Here is a 22,096-nt window from a genome sequence, read left to right on the forward strand (position 1 = left end):
AGCAAACAAGTACATTTTACTATAAAGCAAAACACTGGAAATTAGGTTTATCATTGCTGATATTCTGAAAAAAATCAACATGTGTTCTTAATTCTAGAAGTGCAGGAAAAAAATCTCGGTAAAATTAGAATTATATGCTTCAGAAGTCAAAAATATCACTTTTAAATCCTATGACAAGAAGTGTAGCTAATTAGAACCCTTCCTCAGCTGAAACCTTTTCAGAATCCAGAGTGTCCATAAGAGTTAGGCAAAGAAAGTTGTATAAAAATGAGGATTAAAATACTCTTCTTTGTCTCTCAGCTGATACAGATGCAGAAAACTAATTATTTTGATTAACTGATTTATCAACAACTGTTTGAGTGGTTTTGAAAATTATTTTTCTTTCTTTCCACCTCATAAAAAGAAATGGTTTGAGAATCTTACCAGCTGTATCAACTTCTTCTATCACGTGCCACAAACAAATGCCATGTAAAGTTAGTGAAAGGAAAACCCTGAGTTAGCAGACTTTAAAATAATAAAAAGCTATAGTAGCATGTGTATACCCATGGGAAAGAACACCCTCACACAAGACAGATTAGGGTACTTGTAATGCTAATTTGCACATGGGATGGACATCACACACACACAAAAATTAATGTGGCCCCAGTGTCCCAGAGAATACATCGAAGGTGCTGTGAGCCGGCTGCTCCACTTGCAGTTTTTATCACTTCTGAATTGCATTTTAATAGTACATTTTTCTTTTGTTCAGACATGAAAGAAAATTGGCTTTCTCAGGGGATTGGATAGCTGAGAAGACAATTCTTGCAGTTTTGGGATTTACCCATATATGCACAGAATTTAGTTGAGCCAGAGCATTCATAATTTAATATGAATTTCTGTAAAATGCATTACAGACAAAATAATTAAAAATCTTGAGAAAAGTAGAAGTAAATTATTATCATTTTCCCAAAATAAAAAATTCTACATAGAGGTTTTGATTTTACTGTGGATCATTTAATCTTTGTCTTTTGGCAAAAAAATTCTCAGAGTAATGTAGGTTCTATGATTCAAAAAAAACACCCCAAAATTAACACTTTGAGACATAACAAGCAGTATTTTCTTTTAAATGAAAAAAAAAAATATAATAGAGGATAATGGTATCAAATAGAAGCTTTTTCTTCTGTTTACAGTTCTGCTCTCAGAGTCAGGGGGCAAATCCTTAAAGTGATGATTCTCTAACAACATGCTTGTAAATTCAGTGTTTGCTTAAATTAAGTGAGAATTTACCTTATGTGAATAAGTAATTAAAAGAATTGCAACAATTTTTTGTCCTAAGTAGGGTAACCAAATTAATGGGAGTAATACCAAAGTCGTTATATCCCCCCAAACCATAATAATAACAAGAAGTAATAGCACTGCAAAACACTTCAGTAATGTTATTATGTTCTGTACTTCTTTGTATACACCTGATACAGCTTGTCCCAAAATTAACAACAGTATGTTCTCCAAAAGTGACAGAAGAGAGTGGTGGAAGAAGAACATTAAATTCAGACCAGGATACCATTATCAACTGCACAAGTTTAGATTTCAATAGTTTAGATTTCAAAACATTCACTCATTATTCCTACATCTAGTTTTCAGCTTTTCCTTGTGATTTAAGTGTAAATTCAGAAATTCTTAAATGTTTTCAGTTAACATGACAGAGACAGAAGTACCAATCAAAAAATAATTAAATTCTGTATTGATGTTTTATTGGGCTACAAGAAAAAGTCAGTATAAGCTGAGACTTCCCAAAAGATGACTTAATGGAAGGTGAACTTTCTCTAAATAAATATATTGAAAAATGAAAAATTATTTAATATCAGCCTGAATGAGAAATATGTCAAAGGATACAATCAAAATGAGGAAAGGGTTGGAACCAGAAATGAGAAACTACAAATGGCAGTATTACTCATACATAACCTGAAAAGGATCAGGACCAAGGCTGGCTGTGTCACTGGTGATGAAGGCCAGCTGCACTGCTGCCGGGACCCCAAACTAATTAGCCTAAGAAGACTTAGAAGGCTTCTCTTAGTAGCCAAACCAGGACCTGACAGCTGCTAGAAGTATTTAAATTTCAAAGACGCTACAGATATTTGTTGCTAACAAAAATAAAAATGTTTTTATCTCTCATCCTGTCCTGGACCTTCCTTCTACTAGTAATTTCATCTTTCTAAACCTTTTTTCCCCTCACACGTTTACACTCCCCCTCCACAATTTTTATTCCTACATTCCTCACCTACCATTTCTTCCCTTTAGTCTGCCTCTTTTATTGCAATCTCTCTTACTACTTTGACAGAAGATGGAAAAGGCTTTTTACATGCTGAAGGTTTTTGAACTGGGTTGACAGAGATGACAGGAGCAGCAGCAGAAACTGGTTTCTGGTGTCTATGGCAGTGTGAGAGGAGCACAGCAGCGCAAGCAGGAAGGAGAATTTCCCAGGTCCATCACTGACTGCTGGGCAACAGTGTCCCAATGCTATATGGAACCTACCAATAGGACACAGGACAGAGGCAGTGACTTTTTATTGAAATTTAAATGGCCACAATAAACTGGAGTGGTCCTCAGCCTGTTCTCTGAATCTACCCAAGAGGCAAAATCCCAGCAGTCTAGTGGAGCAAGCAGGTAATCCTGATCCCAGAAAAGCTTCAAAACATTCCCAGTGTTCTGAGAAAGATCTACCAGATCTACTGCTGGACTGCCACACATGCTGCCCTGCCAGGGCACAGTTAGAAATATAAAACAGAGCATTGTTACATGGCTTTTCAAACTTTTACATTTGTATGTACTGTACATTTTTTTAATTTAGTAGGAAAAATGCCAGCAAAGTATTAGCTCTATGACATTGCTAATTTTTTATCTAAAGTGTTTTTATACAATACCAATTCAATTCTTTGTTGTCTTGATTTAATTCAAATTCATCTCGCTTTGAAGAATTCCATGAACAATTAGCTCCAAACAAGCCATGCTTCTCTGTCAGAAATCTGTGAATATTTTATCTTCTTCTTTTTCTTTAATAAAACACGACGTTAATTTTAAGCTTTCAAATTTGTATTATACCTGAAGCAATTTTTTCATCAAATCCAATCTTTTCACTTGGGGAACAAAGAAGGAAGCATAATGGTTTTCCCATAGCCAAACAACTGCAGCAAGGCAGACATTATTTACTTTACAATGCATGTATATTAAAATCAAAGTGTTAGATACAAGAATAAAGATGGAATATTTTATTTAGCATATCTAGTGACATTATCTTTAGTGCACTGGTTTTGCCACAAGAAGCCCATTTGGGTGTCTTAGTACAAATATTGTTTCTGGAAATATACTAAATACACGGTTTATTGAAAAAGTATCAATCACTTTGATTGTATCATCAGTAAATCTAAAAATTCTCTGGCTATTTTTATTTAACCCCTGTCTGCAATAATGTAATGTGGCAAATAAAAGCACAGCCTAGTTCCTGTAGGAAGTAAAAGAGATCTCTTCTGCAGCAAATTCCGGAACTTCTTAATTATACACAGACTTATTATCTGCATTCCCAGTGTTATAAAGTACCAGAACTTCATTAGAAAAATTAAGATGGAAAAATGAAGGCTCTACTTTGTAAATTTCCAGTGGAAATTAGCTGGAAGAAGCAGAGGAATACTGGATCAAAAGAGGGTAATCATGCTTAACTGTGCCCTAGAGCACCCGCATGTATAATACGATTTGCACAGTAACTACCTCTCCTATTACTGCTTGTTTGGAGTATTCTGTGTTAATGGGGTTAGCTAATTTAGTATTTTAACTTAAAAAGACTCTGCTGATTAATAAATGTTGCACACTGTGCTAGTAATTAAAATAAATGGAAGAGTTACAAATAGAAGTTGAATTGTTAAGAAAACATTATCTGAAAATATATGATAATCCCTGTTTATCATAATACAATAACAGTCCGGAAAATATGCAAATTGCTGAAGTTGCAAAGCATATGACAAACTAAGTATAAGTTGAAAAAAGTTTTCAGATGTGCTGTGTTTGTATGACAAAAAATGTAGTAGCCATTTTCACTGCAGCTAAGTCAGAGACACAGTAAAAGATTTTATAACTCTAGAAATTAAAAGATTTTTTAAAAACTCTAAACCTGAAAGTGACTTGCATTTTAAGTTTTCTTACAATTAATACCAGGCAGCTCATAACATTGGTGCTCTCCCAGTACAGAGCTTATTTAGGTCACTAATTTCTCTGCAAGTGTATCTGTTCTGCCCAGCACAGGGCAGCACAACAGCACCTCAGCTGCTCCAAAGAAAACCACAATTTTGCTGGAAATAAGTCCATGAGGAGCTGGGTGCTGCTGTATTCACACAGCACAGGAGAGGCAGGATGTGCAAACATTGCTGCACACCAGTGAACCAGTGTGACCAGGACCAGGCTGTGCATCTTCAGCACAGCACTGAGCACAGACACAGCCAGAAGCTGAGGTAATGTTTCTGATGTCATGCCAGAATAAATTAGGAAACCTAAGCCTTACACTCTTGCTATCACCACACTGCATCTTGTTCTGATGTTTGCTGACTTCAAAAAGATGTTTAATAGTATACTTTGAAGCATGAGGCATATTATATGAGACAAATTTCATCTAAGTTAATGAAAATAATTTACATTTTTGTTCTCTGGAAAATTAGGCCAGCATGCGCCTGCACACAACTGAGGAAACTTTTTATGCTTCATCTAAATCTGCTGGATCCAGCAGTTGTCTCAAACTAGACACTATATTAAGTAGCCATCCCAAAGGAATGCAATTGTCATTCTTATACAAGTGGAGGGGGAAATCACTTCATTTATATGAAAAATAGCCCAATAAGGTAGTAACAGCTTCAATTACATGAGAAAAAGGAATCATTTTTGTTAGGCTGGATAACCCAGTTGCTTTTCCATTACAGAAAAGGAAATTCCAACAGTTGTTTTAAGTGAGGACAGTATATTCTCTTTTGGTTTCATTTTTACTGCTTCTGCCTGCCTCAAAATCTCACAACTTTTCCAAATCTTTTGTGCATTTTATCAAAAGCAAGAACTTTCTCAGAGCTTGCAACACTCATCCTATTATCCTGTAAACAACCACTGATAATTAGAGGTTTGTGAGAATTCTGAATGTTGCTGAAAATTTCAGGTACATGCCAACAATCTTTTTGTCTTAAGAGACTCAACACAATACCTACTCTGGAAATATACATATCAATGCAAATGTCATTCATGCAAACACAAGCTTTCTCAATAAATGCCACAGACTTCTGCTGCTCATTCTCTCTTTATTTTCTAAAACAGAAAAATAATCAGCATAGGAAGCACTACCAGGAAGAAATAAAGTCCCAAAGTACACAATTACATAGCAAGAAACAGAAATTTGTCAATTCATAATAGACACTGCTGAGAAAAAACTACTGTAGAATCTGAGTAACTCTTTGCTGGCTCCTCCCTGGAGACCAACATCCCATGCAGCAGCTGCAGCATTACCAGTGAGCGTTAGTCCTGGTGATGACCTGCAGCTCTGTCATCACCTTTTCAAGGTTACAGATGTGACCCTTGCATGGCTGGTTGAATAAGAAGCACAAATGGAATGATCACAGCCTGAAAATGTATAATACACTCTGCTTTTAGTGTGCATGAAGCTGGGAATCATTGATTGTTGGGACATTGCTTCTGTGCATTAAGGATGGCATTAAATGCTTCCTTACCCATAAGGTAAATAAAGACCCACATGAAATAATATCTACCAAAATTGGAGGCTTCAAATTTAAACTGTACAAGACCAAATCTTCACAATTCCCTCACTGAAGAGTCAGTGAAACATTTATTGCAAGGTCTGACCTTCTGAAAGTGTTGACACAGTAATGTCTGGGGTAAACATCAAATAAAGACTGGGCAATGTAGTCATGTCTATAAATGAAGGACATCATCTAACCTCAGTTTGAATGCATCAATCACAACTAATTCAGTGAAGAAAACACTTTAAATGAGAGGTAGCATATTAATTACTACCTAGTAATACGGGTTCTTTTAAATTTCACCAGCAGAAATTTTATATAAAAATGAAAATGAAAAAAAACAGAAATTTATGCTGAGATGTGAAAATTAAGCTGTTTCCTCCTCCGCACACCAGTACATGAAAGAATACAGAGAGAAATAGAAAAGGGGAGTATATTTGTACTTGGAACTGAACTCACTTATGATTTTAGTATGAAATAAATAAAGGGTGCTATCTCTCACTAAACAAACAAACAGAAAAACCCACAAAAAAAAACCAAACAAAAAAAACCCACCAAAAATGTTGTCCAGAAGTGAAAAAGTAGTCTAAATAAAATATTTTTTGAATTTCAAAACTGTTTCTGAATAGAATTTTCTTTCGAGGTTACTATTAATTTTAAATTGGGGGAAATGGTCCAAAAATAAAAACATAGAAGTTAAACCATGTAAACACAATTGATTCTGGCACTCTTAAGTCCCAGTCCTGAATCTGACACATAGCAATATGGAGCTGATAAAAAGGCATGAAACAGATCAAAGATAGCAAAACATCATGTGCCAGTGATCACAGGCTGCTCATGAGGAAAAGTGATTCCCTTCTGTCCTGCATTTTGTATTGAAGGGCCAAAGGATTGCCAAGAGCAGTGAATTCAATGAAAAGTTTGGCAAAACATAATTCTTTTTCTAGGTAACTACAAAGGCAGAGAAAATGACTTAGTAGGCTTTTATTATGATTGGATAAAACAGTGTTTAACAGTCATCATGCTAAAAAAAAAATTTAAAAAGGAAATATTTTGGCAACAGCCTTAAATCTTTTGGGACAGAAGCCTTAATCTTTTGTAATGGATTATGCCTGTATTTGAGATTTTATGGAAAAGAACTGGCCTGTCTGGCACTATTACAGCTGCCATGGCTTAGGAAATCAAACTGCTTCAAAGATTATTCTAGTTTCTATGTCATGTTCTAACATGCAACATATGCTCCTTCCCCTTCCAAATGAGCTGTGGTAGAGAAAACAAGTCTTATTGGCATGCAACACCATTTTTTCTTCCCATAACCAGTAAGTTTCCAGAATATGAAGACTGAAACAGTGTTTTTTCCTTGGCAAGGTGCATGTGGCAGGACAGAATTTGCATTTGTTTTCTTATTCCCCATTAAAGCCATCTGTTGCATCACATATTATTACTATTACAAGTTCTTTTAGACACTCATAGATACGGATGGCACATGTCATACAATTACAAGATAGGGTCTCTGCCCTGAGCAGTTTATAATCTGAGGACACAGAATTTAGAAGTATACACATAAAATGTTTTCTAGTAAGCTGTCAGGTTTGACATTTCATTTTGTCAGGCATGAAAGGTTTCTGAAAGCAATGGAATAAAGAAAACATTCTCACAACAATATAAGAAGAGCCAAAGAACTCACTGATTGTCATGGATGGGATTTCTCCATTCCTCCCCTCGTGTTGGGTCTCTGGCCTTGGCTGGTGATGCATACATGGACTCCCTCACTCGCAGGGTTGGTTCCACAGGCTTGTAGCGCTGCTGCAACACCTCAGCGGGATCGCGGAACGGCCCCTGAAAAGTGCAGGAGAATACAAGTGCTCTGTTTGGGCTTACAGTTCTTCTCTTTCCCCTCTTTTGTTCATGGCATATCGCTGACAAAACAGGACACAGAATGTTTGGGAAGTGTAGCAAGACTCTTCTCCCAAAATAATTAAAGCTGTTCCTTTTGATAGAGACTTACAAATAACATAAGGTTGATAACATACTCTAAAGCGTCAAAGAGAGTGCACTCCAAATTTATTTACCTACTAGTAAATACTTTAAATTTTAAATAAATGTATTGTTAGAACTGATTAGGAAAACTTTGTTTTTACTTAGAAAAAAGTATTGGTGAAATAAAAAACAATCATTAACTATATCTAAATTCTGCTTAAGCAGAAAACTTAAATATTTTACTTTGCATGGAACAAACTTCAAAGAGCATGCTCTTTTCAATGTAACTATAAACCTACCTTGAAGGGAACTTAATGCATGGCTTAAGACATAATTCTTCTAACAGAATTCAAACACATGACTTCAGTACTATAGGCACATAGTCAATTTCTAAAAGATCTAATTTCACATTAACTTTTTAATTCTTAAAAAAAATACACATACACGTCTTTTTTTACCAGATTATATTGTTTAATAACTGATTATATCAGTATCTACCATTTAAAAACATGGATAAATAGGAGGAAGTCCTCTCCTGTGCTGCTGAAGTGACATATCCTATATGTCTCACTTCTAGTATTAACCCTTAAGAACTTACCTGGAATATAATTAGTGCTCATGTCACTCATGGCAGTTTAATAACAAGCCTGAACTTAGAAGTATTAAAATTAATTTTTATTTTCATCATTGTTGATCTTGCAATGAACTAGTGGAACCTTTTGAAACTATGAACAGACAAAGAAACCTAATCACAGCCTTTATTCTTAAAGATATCCTTCTTTGAATAGGTTATCACTAACAAGTCACAGCTGGAGTTACTGCAAGCACTGAGTGAAAACTGTGGGGCTAATAAAAAGAAATGATTCACGCCTCATTTATGTTCACTTATGTTTTACATTAATAGAAACCAATAATAGGAACCAGTTACCATAAAAGTCATGGACCGTAAATAACACAAATGGCAAATAAGTATCATCTAGTACTTTTCACAGCTGGACAGGAGGATTGCTATATTTAAAAGTAGTTAATGGATTTTTATTGGAACTTTACTTTTTAAAGGCACAGCACCAAGATTTTGAGATCTTTTTAAAAGTCCCAGTAAGCAAATGAGCATAATATTTACACTTCTTGCAGATATTTTCTTGCTTCTGTTTTCATGGTCTGCATGAAAAATATGTTCATTTTAAAAGAACACAAAAGTCTTAAAACAGAATGAAAAGTGCTACCGCCTATGAGAGACTACTTACTATTAGAATAGGTCATTGAAACTAGTCAACAGTGTTTAGTAATACATAACCTGATGATCAAGTTAAAAAAAAGTTTAAAATTTATAATAAAATTGAATATTCTGTTACAAGATGTTTGCATTAAGTGGATATATAGAGGAAGGAAGAAAGACAAGTACTATTACCAAATAATACCAAGAAAAATATGTTTAATTTTAAAAGTAGTCTTTCAGAATATTGTATTATTTCTTCACTGAAACATACTGACTCATATAACCTCCAGGTTATAATCAAATATCCAAGCAAGGGGTTTTCTCCATCTTTAATTTCTGAGACTACTAATAGAAGGAGAGGGAGAAAGGATGTAACTAAGTAAAGGTCACTCCAAATAAGGCTATGACATCACTAATGAAAGCAGAGTATATATATTAGAATACTGAGATAATTCTAAACATTCCCTGAAGATTTTTGTGTTCCTCTGAATCATGTATTTGAAGAAATTTAGTTAGTAATAGGGACCTCAGGAATGTATCTTAAACAAAGACCTCTACAAAGTCCATGTGTCTATTTCCATTTTACAAGATTAAGACTTGTGGAAACTCTGGTAGATTGGTGCTTAAAAAAAGTTTTCAAATTGACAATGTTTGTAAATGTTCCAGGCATCCTCTTCAAAATGGAAATCTTTATGGGGAGGTCAGGCTTGGAAAAGAATGGTAGGAGTTGACCAACAATGTTTGTCCTGAAGGAAACTCACAGAGCTCTATGCTCTATGTTTGGACTTTGTACTGAGTAGCATAAGTCTACTTAATACCAACTGGTTTGCCAAATAAAGGTTAGCAGATCGGCATTCTTACTACTTTATCATAACATCAGAAACTCATAATAAAAAATACAATCTGCATTAAATTACGCATTCCTCACTGTCCCCATTCCACAACAGATAACAGCATGCAAAAGATCTAAATGGTAATGTGCATTCTGTTATTAATGCCTTTTAATGAATAGATGACTAATTTTAGCATTATCTGTGTTTCTATCAAACTATGATTCTAGTTAACTCAGTAATAAAAATGATAGATCTAACTGATGGAGAAGCACCATTAAAACCTTTCTATTAAATACACTATCTTACATACACAGACCTTACCTATTAAATGCTAAATACCCATTTCCCTAAGAGAAAACTGAAAGATAGTCAATTTTTTTTTCTTTTAAACATATATAATTGACATCCTCATGTAAAACATCTAAACCTAGGGGCAATAAAAATTTTAGATACCTGAAAAAAAGTAACAAGTGAGCCAGGCAGATATTAGGAAAGGAAGCTTGGTGCCAAGAAGTGTTACCACAAAGAACGAGGACACAAGTATATCTAGTAATTAAATTTCTTATGGTCACACCAGACAACTTTCAGGATGTGTTCTGGTGGGTTTTCATTTCCAGCTGTTTCATCAGCTCAAACCAGTGTCCTTTTCTTAGACATACAAGCCTAAATTGTCAAAGTGTTGTGCAGGGATTTAGCCGTGTGACTCCCATTAACATCAATAAGAGTCGGGCAGCTAAATCCACGCACTGTGCTTTGAAAATTTACCCCACAGTGTACATCCCAGGGTGCTGAAAGGATTAAAGTATTATATAGTAAATTCCCTCTTTGAGGTGCAGAAAATAAACAGAACTCTTCTGGTTTGTTCTAAAAGGCTATCTGTGCATGACTGCTGTGTGTGCATCTGAACTTAGAAAGGTCTATAAAATATTCCAAATCCAAGCAAAAGCTTGTAAGATACTTTGTATACAGTAAAGCAATTTTGCAAGAGCACCTTAACAATGGAAGAACTGTGAATTCCCTATTTATTTAAAAGCCTGATTCCTCACCATGTTCACAAGGCAAAAGCTTTCCTCTTTCCTGAGATACAATGCAGCCAGTCACATCCTGCTCAAGGACTGTCATAGCCCCTTGGTCTCAGAAGGTAAAGCTATAATGTCATGTTTATGTCAACTCCAAACTCCCTGATCACCCAAACTGCCTGTTGGCTCACACTTTGTCTCAATTCTAATGTGAGTCAATGAGGTCGTTCTATGAGGAATCTCAAAGCAGTCAGGATAGGGACAACACAAGGAAGGAAGGACAAAGGTGGAGAACTGCCCTGAAGTTGATTCCTACTGTTATAAGCAGTGGGCTCACCTCTGCTTCTCCAGATTCATTCTTAGAATCACAGAATCACAGACCTTCTTAGAATCATAGGATCATAAAGGTTGGAAAAGACCTCCAAAATCATTGAGTCCAATCTTTGACCAAACACCACCTTGTCAAACTAAACCATAGCACTAAGTGCCATGTGCACTCATTTCTTGAACACTTCTGGGGATGGTGACTCCACCGGCTCCTTGGTCTGCCTGTTCTAATGCCTGACTACCTTAAAGTGAAAAAATTCTTCCTGATATCCAGCCTGAACCTCCCCTGGTACAGTTTGATGTTATGTCCTCTTGTCCTGTTGCCTGGGAAAAGAGACCAGCCCTCACCTGGCTTACAGCCTCCTTTCAGAGAGTTGTAGAGAGCAATATTGATTCAGAGGAGTAAAACACCATTAGAGATATATGTATATATACATTGCTTATTGCTCAAGTTGTTACATTTCTGCAGATAGGTGATAGTTCCACTGAAAGTTGCTAAGAAGGACTCATTTAGAAGTATTGTCTTTCTAAACAAGATACAAATAAGGAAATTTAAATATAGAATGGAGTACTAAATGGAAAAGTGTCAGAGGTTCTAAAGATGTTGTTTCACTCAAAGTGAAACCAGCAAGGAAAGTGTATGTGTGAGCTAAGTAGAAGATTCAGTAGACTGGGCAAACTGAAAAATTCTTCAGAACAGAGGGAAACTCAAAATATTTCTATCCCTGAAGTACTTGTATAGGCACCTACTGGCAAAAGCTACATTTCATTGTATTATGATCAAGTGTGGAACACAAATTTCTCAAAATTTTTTTCTGCTGTATATATTATTGGTCACATTCCCAGCAGGTTTTGATAATAAGGGAGCAAAAGCTGTTTTACTATCTTGTGAGACATTTGCTTTGACGCATTATCCCACAGATGTCCATAACTCTACAGGAAAGGAAAAAATCTACCTGCCAGATACGGTGACATTAACTGAAGTTAAAATTGAGACTATGACAGTTAATAATGGAAGCTGGGCAAATTAGTTGTGATGGAGCAGAACATGTAGAAATCTTTGTTATTAAAGCTCTCACACATCTAGTGGACACAAGAGAGTAGGAACTATTCTGAACTGAGAGGATGCCTCAGTCTTCATATGGAAAAAAATTGCAAACTGAGGACAAAGTTATTAACAACTGTTTAATTTTTCCTATCACCTTTAATTTCTCCTTTTTTTACTGATTTAAGATTAGAAATTAAGAATTCTAGCTCTAATTAATCATAATATTGATATTCAATAATATCAGGTCATACCTTTGAAATATCATAAATTACACTTTTTTTCCCAAAGGACAAAAACAACATATAAAGAATTAATATTTCCCTGTTTCTACGTAACACGTAGATTTCTTTTTTCTTTAAGTCAAATCTGTGTCAAAGACTTTATATCTTCAATGCAAGCACTAGATTTATATTTTAAAAAAACATTCACAAAAGGGATTTTCAGACTTGATGATCCAACTCAAGATATTCTGTGATAATCTCTGATAAAAGATGTGAGCAAAAGCTGCCGCAGAGTCACTGGAACGTGTTACCTGAGGTTTCTGTCTGTCAGCAGGTAGCACAGGCAGTGATGTGACAAAAGCTGGAGGCTCTTTACAGGTTGGCCAGCAATAGAGCTCATCAGCAAAGGGACTCTTCACTTGCTGCTTCCGGTGGGTCAGTGGCTTTGACTGCCGTAGCAGCAGTTCCATTGGATCTGGGGATTTCCTGAATGGTGAATTGTAGACGCCTGGAATCTGAGCAGAAAATGGGATCATCTTTGGCTTCAACTCATTTAAATTTCTACATAAACTATGATCAAAATCAGACAGTGGCACCTGCTGCACTTTTAAAAGTAAATCAGTCAAGTTAGGAGAAATAGTTAAGGAGAAATAGAAGAGAATTTTTGGAATATCAAAACCAATAATTGCTTTTTTCCCAACAAAATGTCCACAATAAATTCCTGAACAGCTATCACAACGTGTTTAGACTTAACAGGAGAAAACACATGAAAAACAAAAATTTAGCACAATGATTTCTAAATTGTGACTAAAATAGAAAGGTTCATTTGCCACTGAATTTGATTTTTTTTACATCACTAATTGTATGACTAGTGTGATATAATATAACAATTACCGCTATAAAACACATATTTCAAATTCTGTTTTAGCAATCTGCATCTTTAACAATCTGTGAATATCTGGCAAGTCAAAATTATGTGACAACTGTTCCCAAATCATACCTATATATGCAGGCATTTTATCAGTTTTATATAAACAATTCCCAAATAGACATATGTGAGTTTACTGAATTAATTATGAACTGTTATATATGAGAATTACTTTTCCATATTGCACAATGCCACTAAATTTCCCATAAAACAGATGACAAATGATTAAAATATACAAAAATTAATTTAAAGATACAGGGTTGTTTAAAGATAATAATATTTTCTATAAAGGTATACTAAAACTTTTAAAGCAGACTTGCTCAGTTAAAATATATTTTCCTTTGCATTTATCATAATTCTACTTACTAGAATAAATCTTGAATAAAAATAGTAGGGAAAGAAATTGGTTTCGAGATGCGTGGAAAGTTAAAGAAAAGAGTAAATATTTAAAATCTTGTATTGCTCTTTTGGAGCACTATTGAGGACCCATGAGAAAACTGTGTAGGGCATCAGCCTCTTCACAAAGTATTAAACTCTTGGGGCTGAGAGGACAGAACTGTCCCCAATGAGCTCTAATACATTTTTCATTAACATATCCTACTGGAAAGTTCCAGTTTCTTGTGTCAAAAAATTAAATAAGGTACATATAAAACATATGGTCTAACAGATACTTTTTTTAAAAAACTATTCAGCTTCTTCAAAATAGTGTTGGGCTATTTAAAATTTTAAAAGCTACATTCTTCATCTCTAAATTGTACAAGTCTAATGACAATTTATTTTGCTTCTCTGTTATTTGTTCCCCTCTTAGAGCATACCCTACAAACTGTTTCATTAATGGGTAAAATGTACAGTGGGAAAGATGACTTGAATAGAGGTAAGTGGTAGAAACATAAGTATGCCAAAAAACCACTGGCTGTTCCTTCAGCTCCTCAGGATGCCAAATTAGAATGGTGGGGATCCATGCTTCAAACAGCAGGCAAGAGAATCACTGGAGTGTAGGGGAAATTCTAGGTCTGTCTCTCTGATCTGTAAAGTCCAGCTGCAACTTAATCTTTTGTTCTGCAGATCTGGCTTGTTCTCACATAAACATCTCATAAAGTCACAGATTCTCCTCATGCTGTTATTATTTTCATAGTACTTCATGCATTGTTATATTGCAATTTTCTTATCAGCCCAGTAGTTTTGCCTGTGACCACTCGGTGATCTGTAAGTGCTACATAAAGAGAAGTTCCATGGGCTGTCTTGAAATTTATTGCACTCTCCCACAATTGTTGAATGCAGTTACACCATATACTTCCTACACAAGTTTTCTCAAATATAAAATGCCACAGTCAATACAAATTCCATACAAATGGAATGCATTAGAATCAAACAAATAAGATCCCTCGCTGGAGATACACAAACCATCTCTATGCCATGGTCATTACACCACTTCACTCATTAGTCCTACCAAAGCCTTTGAATCTGCCTACATTATGAAAAATTAAGTTTTGCCTTCATTATGTTGATGACAGTAAATAGAAAAATAATAAGCTTTTTCACATATTTCACTGAACTGTTCACTGCGTTGTTGCTTCATTTTTCCACCCCTTCCTACACCATCCATACTCAGCTGTGGAGACTGTTTTCTAGACATGCCACGAGTGTGCAGAGATTCCCAGCCATGGGGAGAGACCCTGCTCTCATGGTATGTCTGTGAAACATATTTTATAGAAAGTGACAGTGGCACTGAAAATTTAAATATTATCCAGAAGAGAAACATCTCCATGCTCATCACTGAGAATCAGGGTGATCTGGAAGAAAACACTAAGGCATAACATCTCTCCAAAGTTGGCAGGCATGGATTTGTTGATTGGTAACATATCCTGATCAGGGCTGAGTCTTCCCAAAATTTACACCTCTTTTTAAGCCTTTTCTTAAAAAAAAAAAAAAATTAAAATATGCCGAAGAGCAAATTGAAAAGGAAATATTTAATTTTTTTTAACTGAAAAAAAAATTAATTGTTCTATTATTCCAATCTACAGAACACAGGTTTGGGGTTTGGGTTTGTTACTCCAAAGTCTAAAAATACAGTATCTGAAATAATTTAAATGTTCTTCCTCTGGAGAATAAAATGCAAGAATAACTTTAAATCGATGTTCTGTCTAGGTTACTTCTTTTAGTCACACTGAGAGATAGTGTGTCTCCATGAGTAAAATGGCTTTCTGAAACTGCATTTTGCAATCTCTATTAAAATACTGTGTATATTCTATTTTGTGCTTCTTTCATTAAATGTTTGGTAGTAATAAAAAGCTATAGTTCATAAAGAGTTCAAACACTGTGAAATGCTACTGAGTATCACCAAGAGCTCTAATAAAATTGGCTTTTAGCATTTTTAATGAAACCAAAATTAGCCATAATAAATGTGGAAATCTATTGATTCAGTGTCTTTGGAATTATTATTGCTGAACAGGTGTCTTAACAAAGAATCATCTTTTGTTACCCTTTTTTTACATACTTTCATGTTAAATGCATACAGATACTATATCAACTGTGAAAATGGATTTGTAGTTTAGAGAGGCCAACCAGACACTTAAAAAGTTTTTGCTTCTTCTACAGGTGAAACTCTTTGTATGATATGGGTCAAAATTGATTACAAAGTGCGTATTTCAATAATGATTTTTCAAGCAATCCTTGTTAATTACTTTACATTTTAACTATATATGTTGAAGTATTCAACAAGACACATAACAAAGCAATCAACAGAGATAGTATCTAGACAGATAAAATTAATACTAATTTATTCTAAATTCCCCAAGGTTTGTGGTAAGGTTAGCCCTAGATTTAAAATTGGTAAAGTATGGTAGGAGAGACAAGAGGATGAGTTTGATTCTACTTTCCAGTTTAGATCAATCACTGGAAAAATTGCTTCCATTCTTTTTTAAAAATATCTCTGCAAGTTTTAGTCTTGTTTTTGGAATTTCTTGTGTTGTGCAATGTGGTGATGAATACCCTATTCATTCTGTCCTCTGCAGGGAGCTGGCAGTCTACAGAAATCTAAGAATTTCAGGAATCAAAGCCTTTGGTACTTAATATATTTGAATATCTTCTTGAGACAAATACAATGTACTAAAAGCATTACTTCATTTTCTTTCCCTACTTTAATAAAATATTCTCTCAACCACAAAACCATTGTACTTAATACTGCTTTTTCAATGGTAGAAAAGTATCTGTCTTGGATATTACCCCATACTGTGATTTCAATATTTTCCCCACCTTTAGTCCAGAAGAAAATATGTAACACTCCAAATTACCATAGATTACAAAAAAGTACCTCTTGTCTGCAGGGAGAATAATATATTTTTCTGTACCCATGCTCTTCAACACTAAGAAGGACCTCTGTCAAAGCCAGATTTCAGGACTTCATTTCCGGGAACAATTTTCTAAAGTGACAAACACTATGGGGAAATCTGTGCTAACTGTTAAAAAAACTTAAGCTGAGTTATTTGCAGTACTGTCATGCTAACTTCCACCTCAATAAGACCAAAGAAATCTCAGGAGGGGATTCTGCTAATAGCTTCTTACTGACCTCCTTACATCAGGCCCTTCTGGTAAATGGTGGCCCAGTGGTGAATATGGCAAATGAGGTGTGAAAGCAGAGATATTTTTTTTTTAAGATGATGGTTCTGACTCATCAGGGAAAATAAAAAAAAAGAAAAAAAGAAAGAGTGAGAAAGAGAAATGAGTTATACAATAGATGTATTTTCCCCTAGAATTCTCTGCCTCAGACCTTCCATCATGGAAACCCAAGCGTGACCTGGAATATTAATTGCATCAGGTCAAGCATACTGGCAAATGTACCATTTGTTACGCAGTCATCCTTAGTATTACATTAATATTTTTAATTCTTCTGCATTTCTAACACTCTATCATTTAGTTTCCTCCCAATCATTTTCTTATCTTTATAATTAATGCTCAAATATAAAGGAAGAAAAAATCATAAGGAAACAAATATTGATTTAATAAACATTAGCAAGGAAAAGATTTAGGATTTTATAGTCTGAATTGCTTCCACTACTGATGCTGTATTTACTCAGTGCTAAAGAAGATCCATTTTTGTCTTTTCCTGTTTATCATTTCGATACAGAGAGCAAGAGTTTACTCTTTCTATCTAATCTTTTTTTTTTTCCCAGAATAAAAGAAGAAAATTATTAAGGAGTTTCCTTGAAAGCTAACTATGAATTATGGCAGCAGCAAAAGAAATTGAAAGAAGGAAGTAACAAAGAAAGGAAAGAAAAAGGTGCAGGTAGAAGGGGAAAAACAAGGCTGTGTTGACCATGCTGGACAGTACATCGGAAAGACAGGTGATCCCAAATGGTATAATAAATCCTGAGCAGTTTAGATTCTGCAACTTCAATTTATTAATTATTTATTTATTAGTCTTCTTTCGTACTTCTTGGCTGAGCTTTTGAAGTCTATGTAAAAAATTGCAAACCAAATATGTTCTAAGATACAGCATAGCTACTGTATTGCAAATGATAATACACATGCAAAATTAAAAATTGACAAAGTTGAGCTGAAGATAAATTGCAAGGATTAAATCAATAGAAAGTGTGTTCTGATATATTTACATATTTTTACTGTAACTTAACTAAGCAATAATAAAGACATGCTCTGTTTTAATTACTTTTTTCATATCAACTCTGAATGACTGAAATAATCAACATATATCATGAATATAAATGTTTAATTTAACAGTCATTTAATCTTGAAAAAAACGGCTTTGAGGGAGGAAGCTTGTGCAAGTGGTTTTCACAGTAAGAACCTAAATAAAGTGCTACTTTCTCACTCTGGTCTTTTAAATAGGAGTTAAATGAGAAAGAAAAGACTTCAACAAAATAGGCACTTAACTTGAAAATCCTTTCTTGCTCGATTGTATTTTGTAAAAAAACCTAAGCAAGCTGAGAGGAGAGGTAAGAGATCTTTAAAAGCCATAAAAGTAAAAGCATGAAGGAGAGCTGTGAATGAAATATTTGCTAGAGATGGGATTGCTGAATCAACACTGACCAGTGCACTTCATCATAATTATCAGGACATACTACTGCCAGGGGATTTATAAAAATCCCACTCAGCAAATAATTGCCCTGCTGTTAGGAGATAGTTGGAGTGTTAACACACTGTCACAGTCCAGCGTTTAGTAAGATATTCAACATTCAATTACTCTTGCTGAGAACTAAAAGGAAACATGATCATTTCTCAGCTACTGCAGTTATGCTTCCACATGAATTCCAGTGAACAATCCTGTTAATCCCCAGATATAGTTTCTCTAGCAGGGAAAAGAAATACCTTAAAACATTAATGATTCACAAGGAAATAAATGTTTATATAATGCTGCAAAGATGTCTGTAAAAGAGAAGGAATTTTGAATTTCTAAATAACTAGCTTTTTACAGACTTTCAGAATATTTCATATTTAGTGAAAATAAAATGCCAAGACTTTATATGAGATTTGTTTTAGAAAGAATATCTATAAAAAATCTGTAAACACTGTTCTAGCAACAAGTATAAGACTATGTCCATGAATTCAAATTTGAAACATCAAAATATTTAAGCTTCAATACAATATATTCTACTAGCAACAATCTGCAATTTTTTAACTAATGTGAACAGAGTTTTGCATTAACAATTAATAAATACATTGTAAAGTTTATGCAGCTGTTGGAAAAATACCATAGTATGGTTTAACATTCTGGTTTGAGATAAAACTTCTTTACCATGCCTGACAATAGGAAGAATTTCACCCAGCTTTATAAATGTAGGTTGAGTTCTCACTGAGCTAATGCTACTCCTCAGGCCTGATCCTCTAATCCCTGAAAAATATACTCTCAGGAATTTCATCTAAATAAGAACCAGAGGACCTAGCCTGTTATTGCTCCTAAGGTATTTTACCTTTCTTTGAGACACTGCTTTTAAGAAGAGACTGAAGAATTCATAAATGAGTGATGAGTAGCGTATTTTCTTTCAAGTGGGATTAATTACCTGTCTTCTGCTTAATATATATTCTGTTTAAACAGAGTAATAGAAACATTAATTATTGTTATTCTGCCTTCAGAAAAGCTTGGTTCAGTCCTTTTCATCTGTGAAATGTTTGCTTGATATTAAAATAATAGTGCAGTCACAGTTTAAATGCACTTGTATAAGTAAACCAAGCAGCAATTTTATGGACTGTACAATGAGGTGTTAAGGAAATATTCAAGTCCAGTATCCTGGCCACAGACCATAAAACCAACCTCTAAACATGCAAGGCACTAAGTTCAATTGCAGGAAACAACACCGCAATTGAGTATCCAAACAGGTACCAACTGCTTGGTCATTTAGGCATCAAGACAAAAGAGAAACATAATCTTCGTTCACTGCATGAAATATTGTGGCACAATATCCAAAACACAGTAGCCCAGCAGATGCAGAGGCATCCCAAAAATGCATCCACCTTTCATTGATTGTCTCTCTGACTGAGGCTTACTCTGTCAAATCTAATTCTAACGCAGGCTCTTGATGACTTGACTAGATCAGGGATAATAACTTGAATGAGTGAGTGATGGCATGGGAAACAATACTCTTATGATAAAGACACAATACAGGGACAGCACATTCAAAGTTCTCTTACTCTCTTCTCATTTGACTTCTGATTTCAAAACAAGCAGAAAAATACAAATTATTGCTGAATGGCTTTATTTTAAAAGCAGGAACAGGAAATTTCATTTATTGTTAAAATTTTCTATTTAAGAAGTGCTAGGCTGAGTATGGGATAACATACAAATTATAAGAATCTCTGAAAGAAAGCTGCTTCTATAACCACCTTGAGTAAGTGGGAATTAAAGACCTTAGTCTGAAAAATAATCTCTGAAGGTGAATTTATTTTTCTGTGTCTCAATAACTGCCTGTAAACACACAAACAGTATTGAGGCTACAATAATGTATCTTGTGAGAAGTTTTCAGAGCCTTAAAACACATACCTACAAATGTGATATTACTTACATCTTTAAAATTATAATTCCATCCATTGTCACAATGGATTTTTTTTCTACAAAAAAATCTACTTGCAATTCACTCCTTTTATAACTAGATTGAGAAAAATCCTTCTAATTGTACCACTTAGACTCTTCTAATTTGTAACATCAGAAGTTACCTGCAACATATCAGAAGAGAGGAGAAGCTCTTTGTATCAGGTAAAGATGGAAATCATATGGAGATTTCCTTTGTCAAGGACATAATTGCTAAATAGAGAATTGTTTTACTCCTCAAAACTGCATAGGTGCAACCAAAACAATGTAACATTCTTTTCCTTGTGCCTTATGTCTTTTGCATTGTGCTTACATGTGAGTATTCCCTCACAGACATATATGCTGACAGATTTATTAAACAGTAAACCTATGGGATTAAGCAATGAGTAAAAACTCAGAATGTGGCAGAATGTTTAACAAAGCAGCCTAGACCAATAAACAATGAGGGGAAGGTTTAATGAACAGTTGTAGTATTGTATAGGGAAAGAAAAATCAGGGAACAGAAGCATGTTAGTCTGATTACTAAAGGTAGTCAGAAATTAGTAGAAAAGAGTGAAATAATCAGAAAAAAAACCCCAAAGACGAGGACTTTATTAAAAGATTGTTGAAATGGAAAAACTGAAAACAAAGTAAACAACAGATAGAGGGAGATGCACAGTGTTTGTAATGTCCCTTGCAGGACAGACACAATTCCCAAATTAACAGTATATATTAGATACTAAACAAAAGCACGGAATATGGAATAAACAATGGAAGTAATGAAAGAACTTTACCATTATGCTATTCTGTTGCCTAAGAGCTGAAAAACAAAAGAACTGGTGTGTGCATCACTCATCTTGAAGTCTCATTATAGCAAGGATACCATCAGTGCCACTTCTTAATCAACAGGAAGGTTTGCTGTTGAGACATGCATGGTATTTTATCTTCATGACTTCTCCCACGCCATTCCTAACCTCTCTCTTATGCAATTATGTCTTACTTAGCATGTACTTCTCCTAATATAGGAGAAAAAGGAGAAAAAAATTACCTGAGCAAGACCATAGCTCACACCAACTTGGTTAAATACCAGATGAACTACTACGCATTAACCAAATTTACACCAGTAACTATTTCAAGAATGTCAGTGGAGTTCCATCATTTCTGAATGTAGCTTTGTGAACTATTTAGCTGATGTTGTGCTGCACTGTGATTTCCTTACAGTATAGATTCTTTCTTAAATGTTTTTACCATATCCTACAAACAGCCATCATTCAATATATAACTCATTCTTACCGGCTTTCTGACCCTGGAGCAATCCAACCCTTTTGCCACCCCAATTGACAGTAATACACAAAATGTGGTCATGTTTTTCTAAGATCTCAGCATGTACACTTTTTGATAGATCACACAGCTTGTCCTTTAAACTCTGCCATTAATCCTACCCACAGGAATTGAGTACAAAGTTTGTTGTCTAGAAAAAATCCACACAAATAGGGATTATGCAATTCAGATGCCGAAAAAGACTGTTTGAATGCAGGGACCTTCTAGCTACTGGATTTTTAAATTACTAAGGCTGAAATGCTCAATGCTATAATACATGGTAGATACAGACATGTCACTCTGTTAAAATATCAAGCTTTGTGTGATATGGCTAGTAAGAAGCTCTTCAGAAGAATCTCTGAGAAATATTGCCATATCTACTGGGACAAATCTTTAAAATTAAGTTTGCATAGGATCA

At 34.7% G+C, this 22,096-nt stretch overlaps 1 protein-coding gene across 1 annotated transcript in view; it reads right to left on the reverse strand.

Annotated features, from left to right (window-relative positions):
- SPATA17 (spermatogenesis associated 17) overlaps positions 1 to 22,096 on the reverse strand; it is an 87,458-nt gene that overhangs the window by 20,832 nt on the left and 44,530 nt on the right. Inside the window, exons 7-8 of the mRNA XM_066547839.1 lie at positions 12,721 to 12,924; positions 7,450 to 7,601 (exon numbers count right to left, since the gene is read on the reverse strand). Coding sequence (XP_066403936.1) covers positions 7,450 to 7,601; positions 12,721 to 12,924 — 356 coding nt within the window. The remainder of the gene's footprint in view (positions 1 to 7,449; positions 7,602 to 12,720; positions 12,925 to 22,096) is intronic.

This window comes from Molothrus aeneus, chromosome 3, assembly GCF_037042795.1.
Source record: "Molothrus aeneus isolate 106 chromosome 3, BPBGC_Maene_1.0, whole genome shotgun sequence".
In the NCBI taxonomy this organism is placed as follows: domain Eukaryota; kingdom Metazoa; phylum Chordata; class Aves; order Passeriformes; family Icteridae; genus Molothrus; species Molothrus aeneus.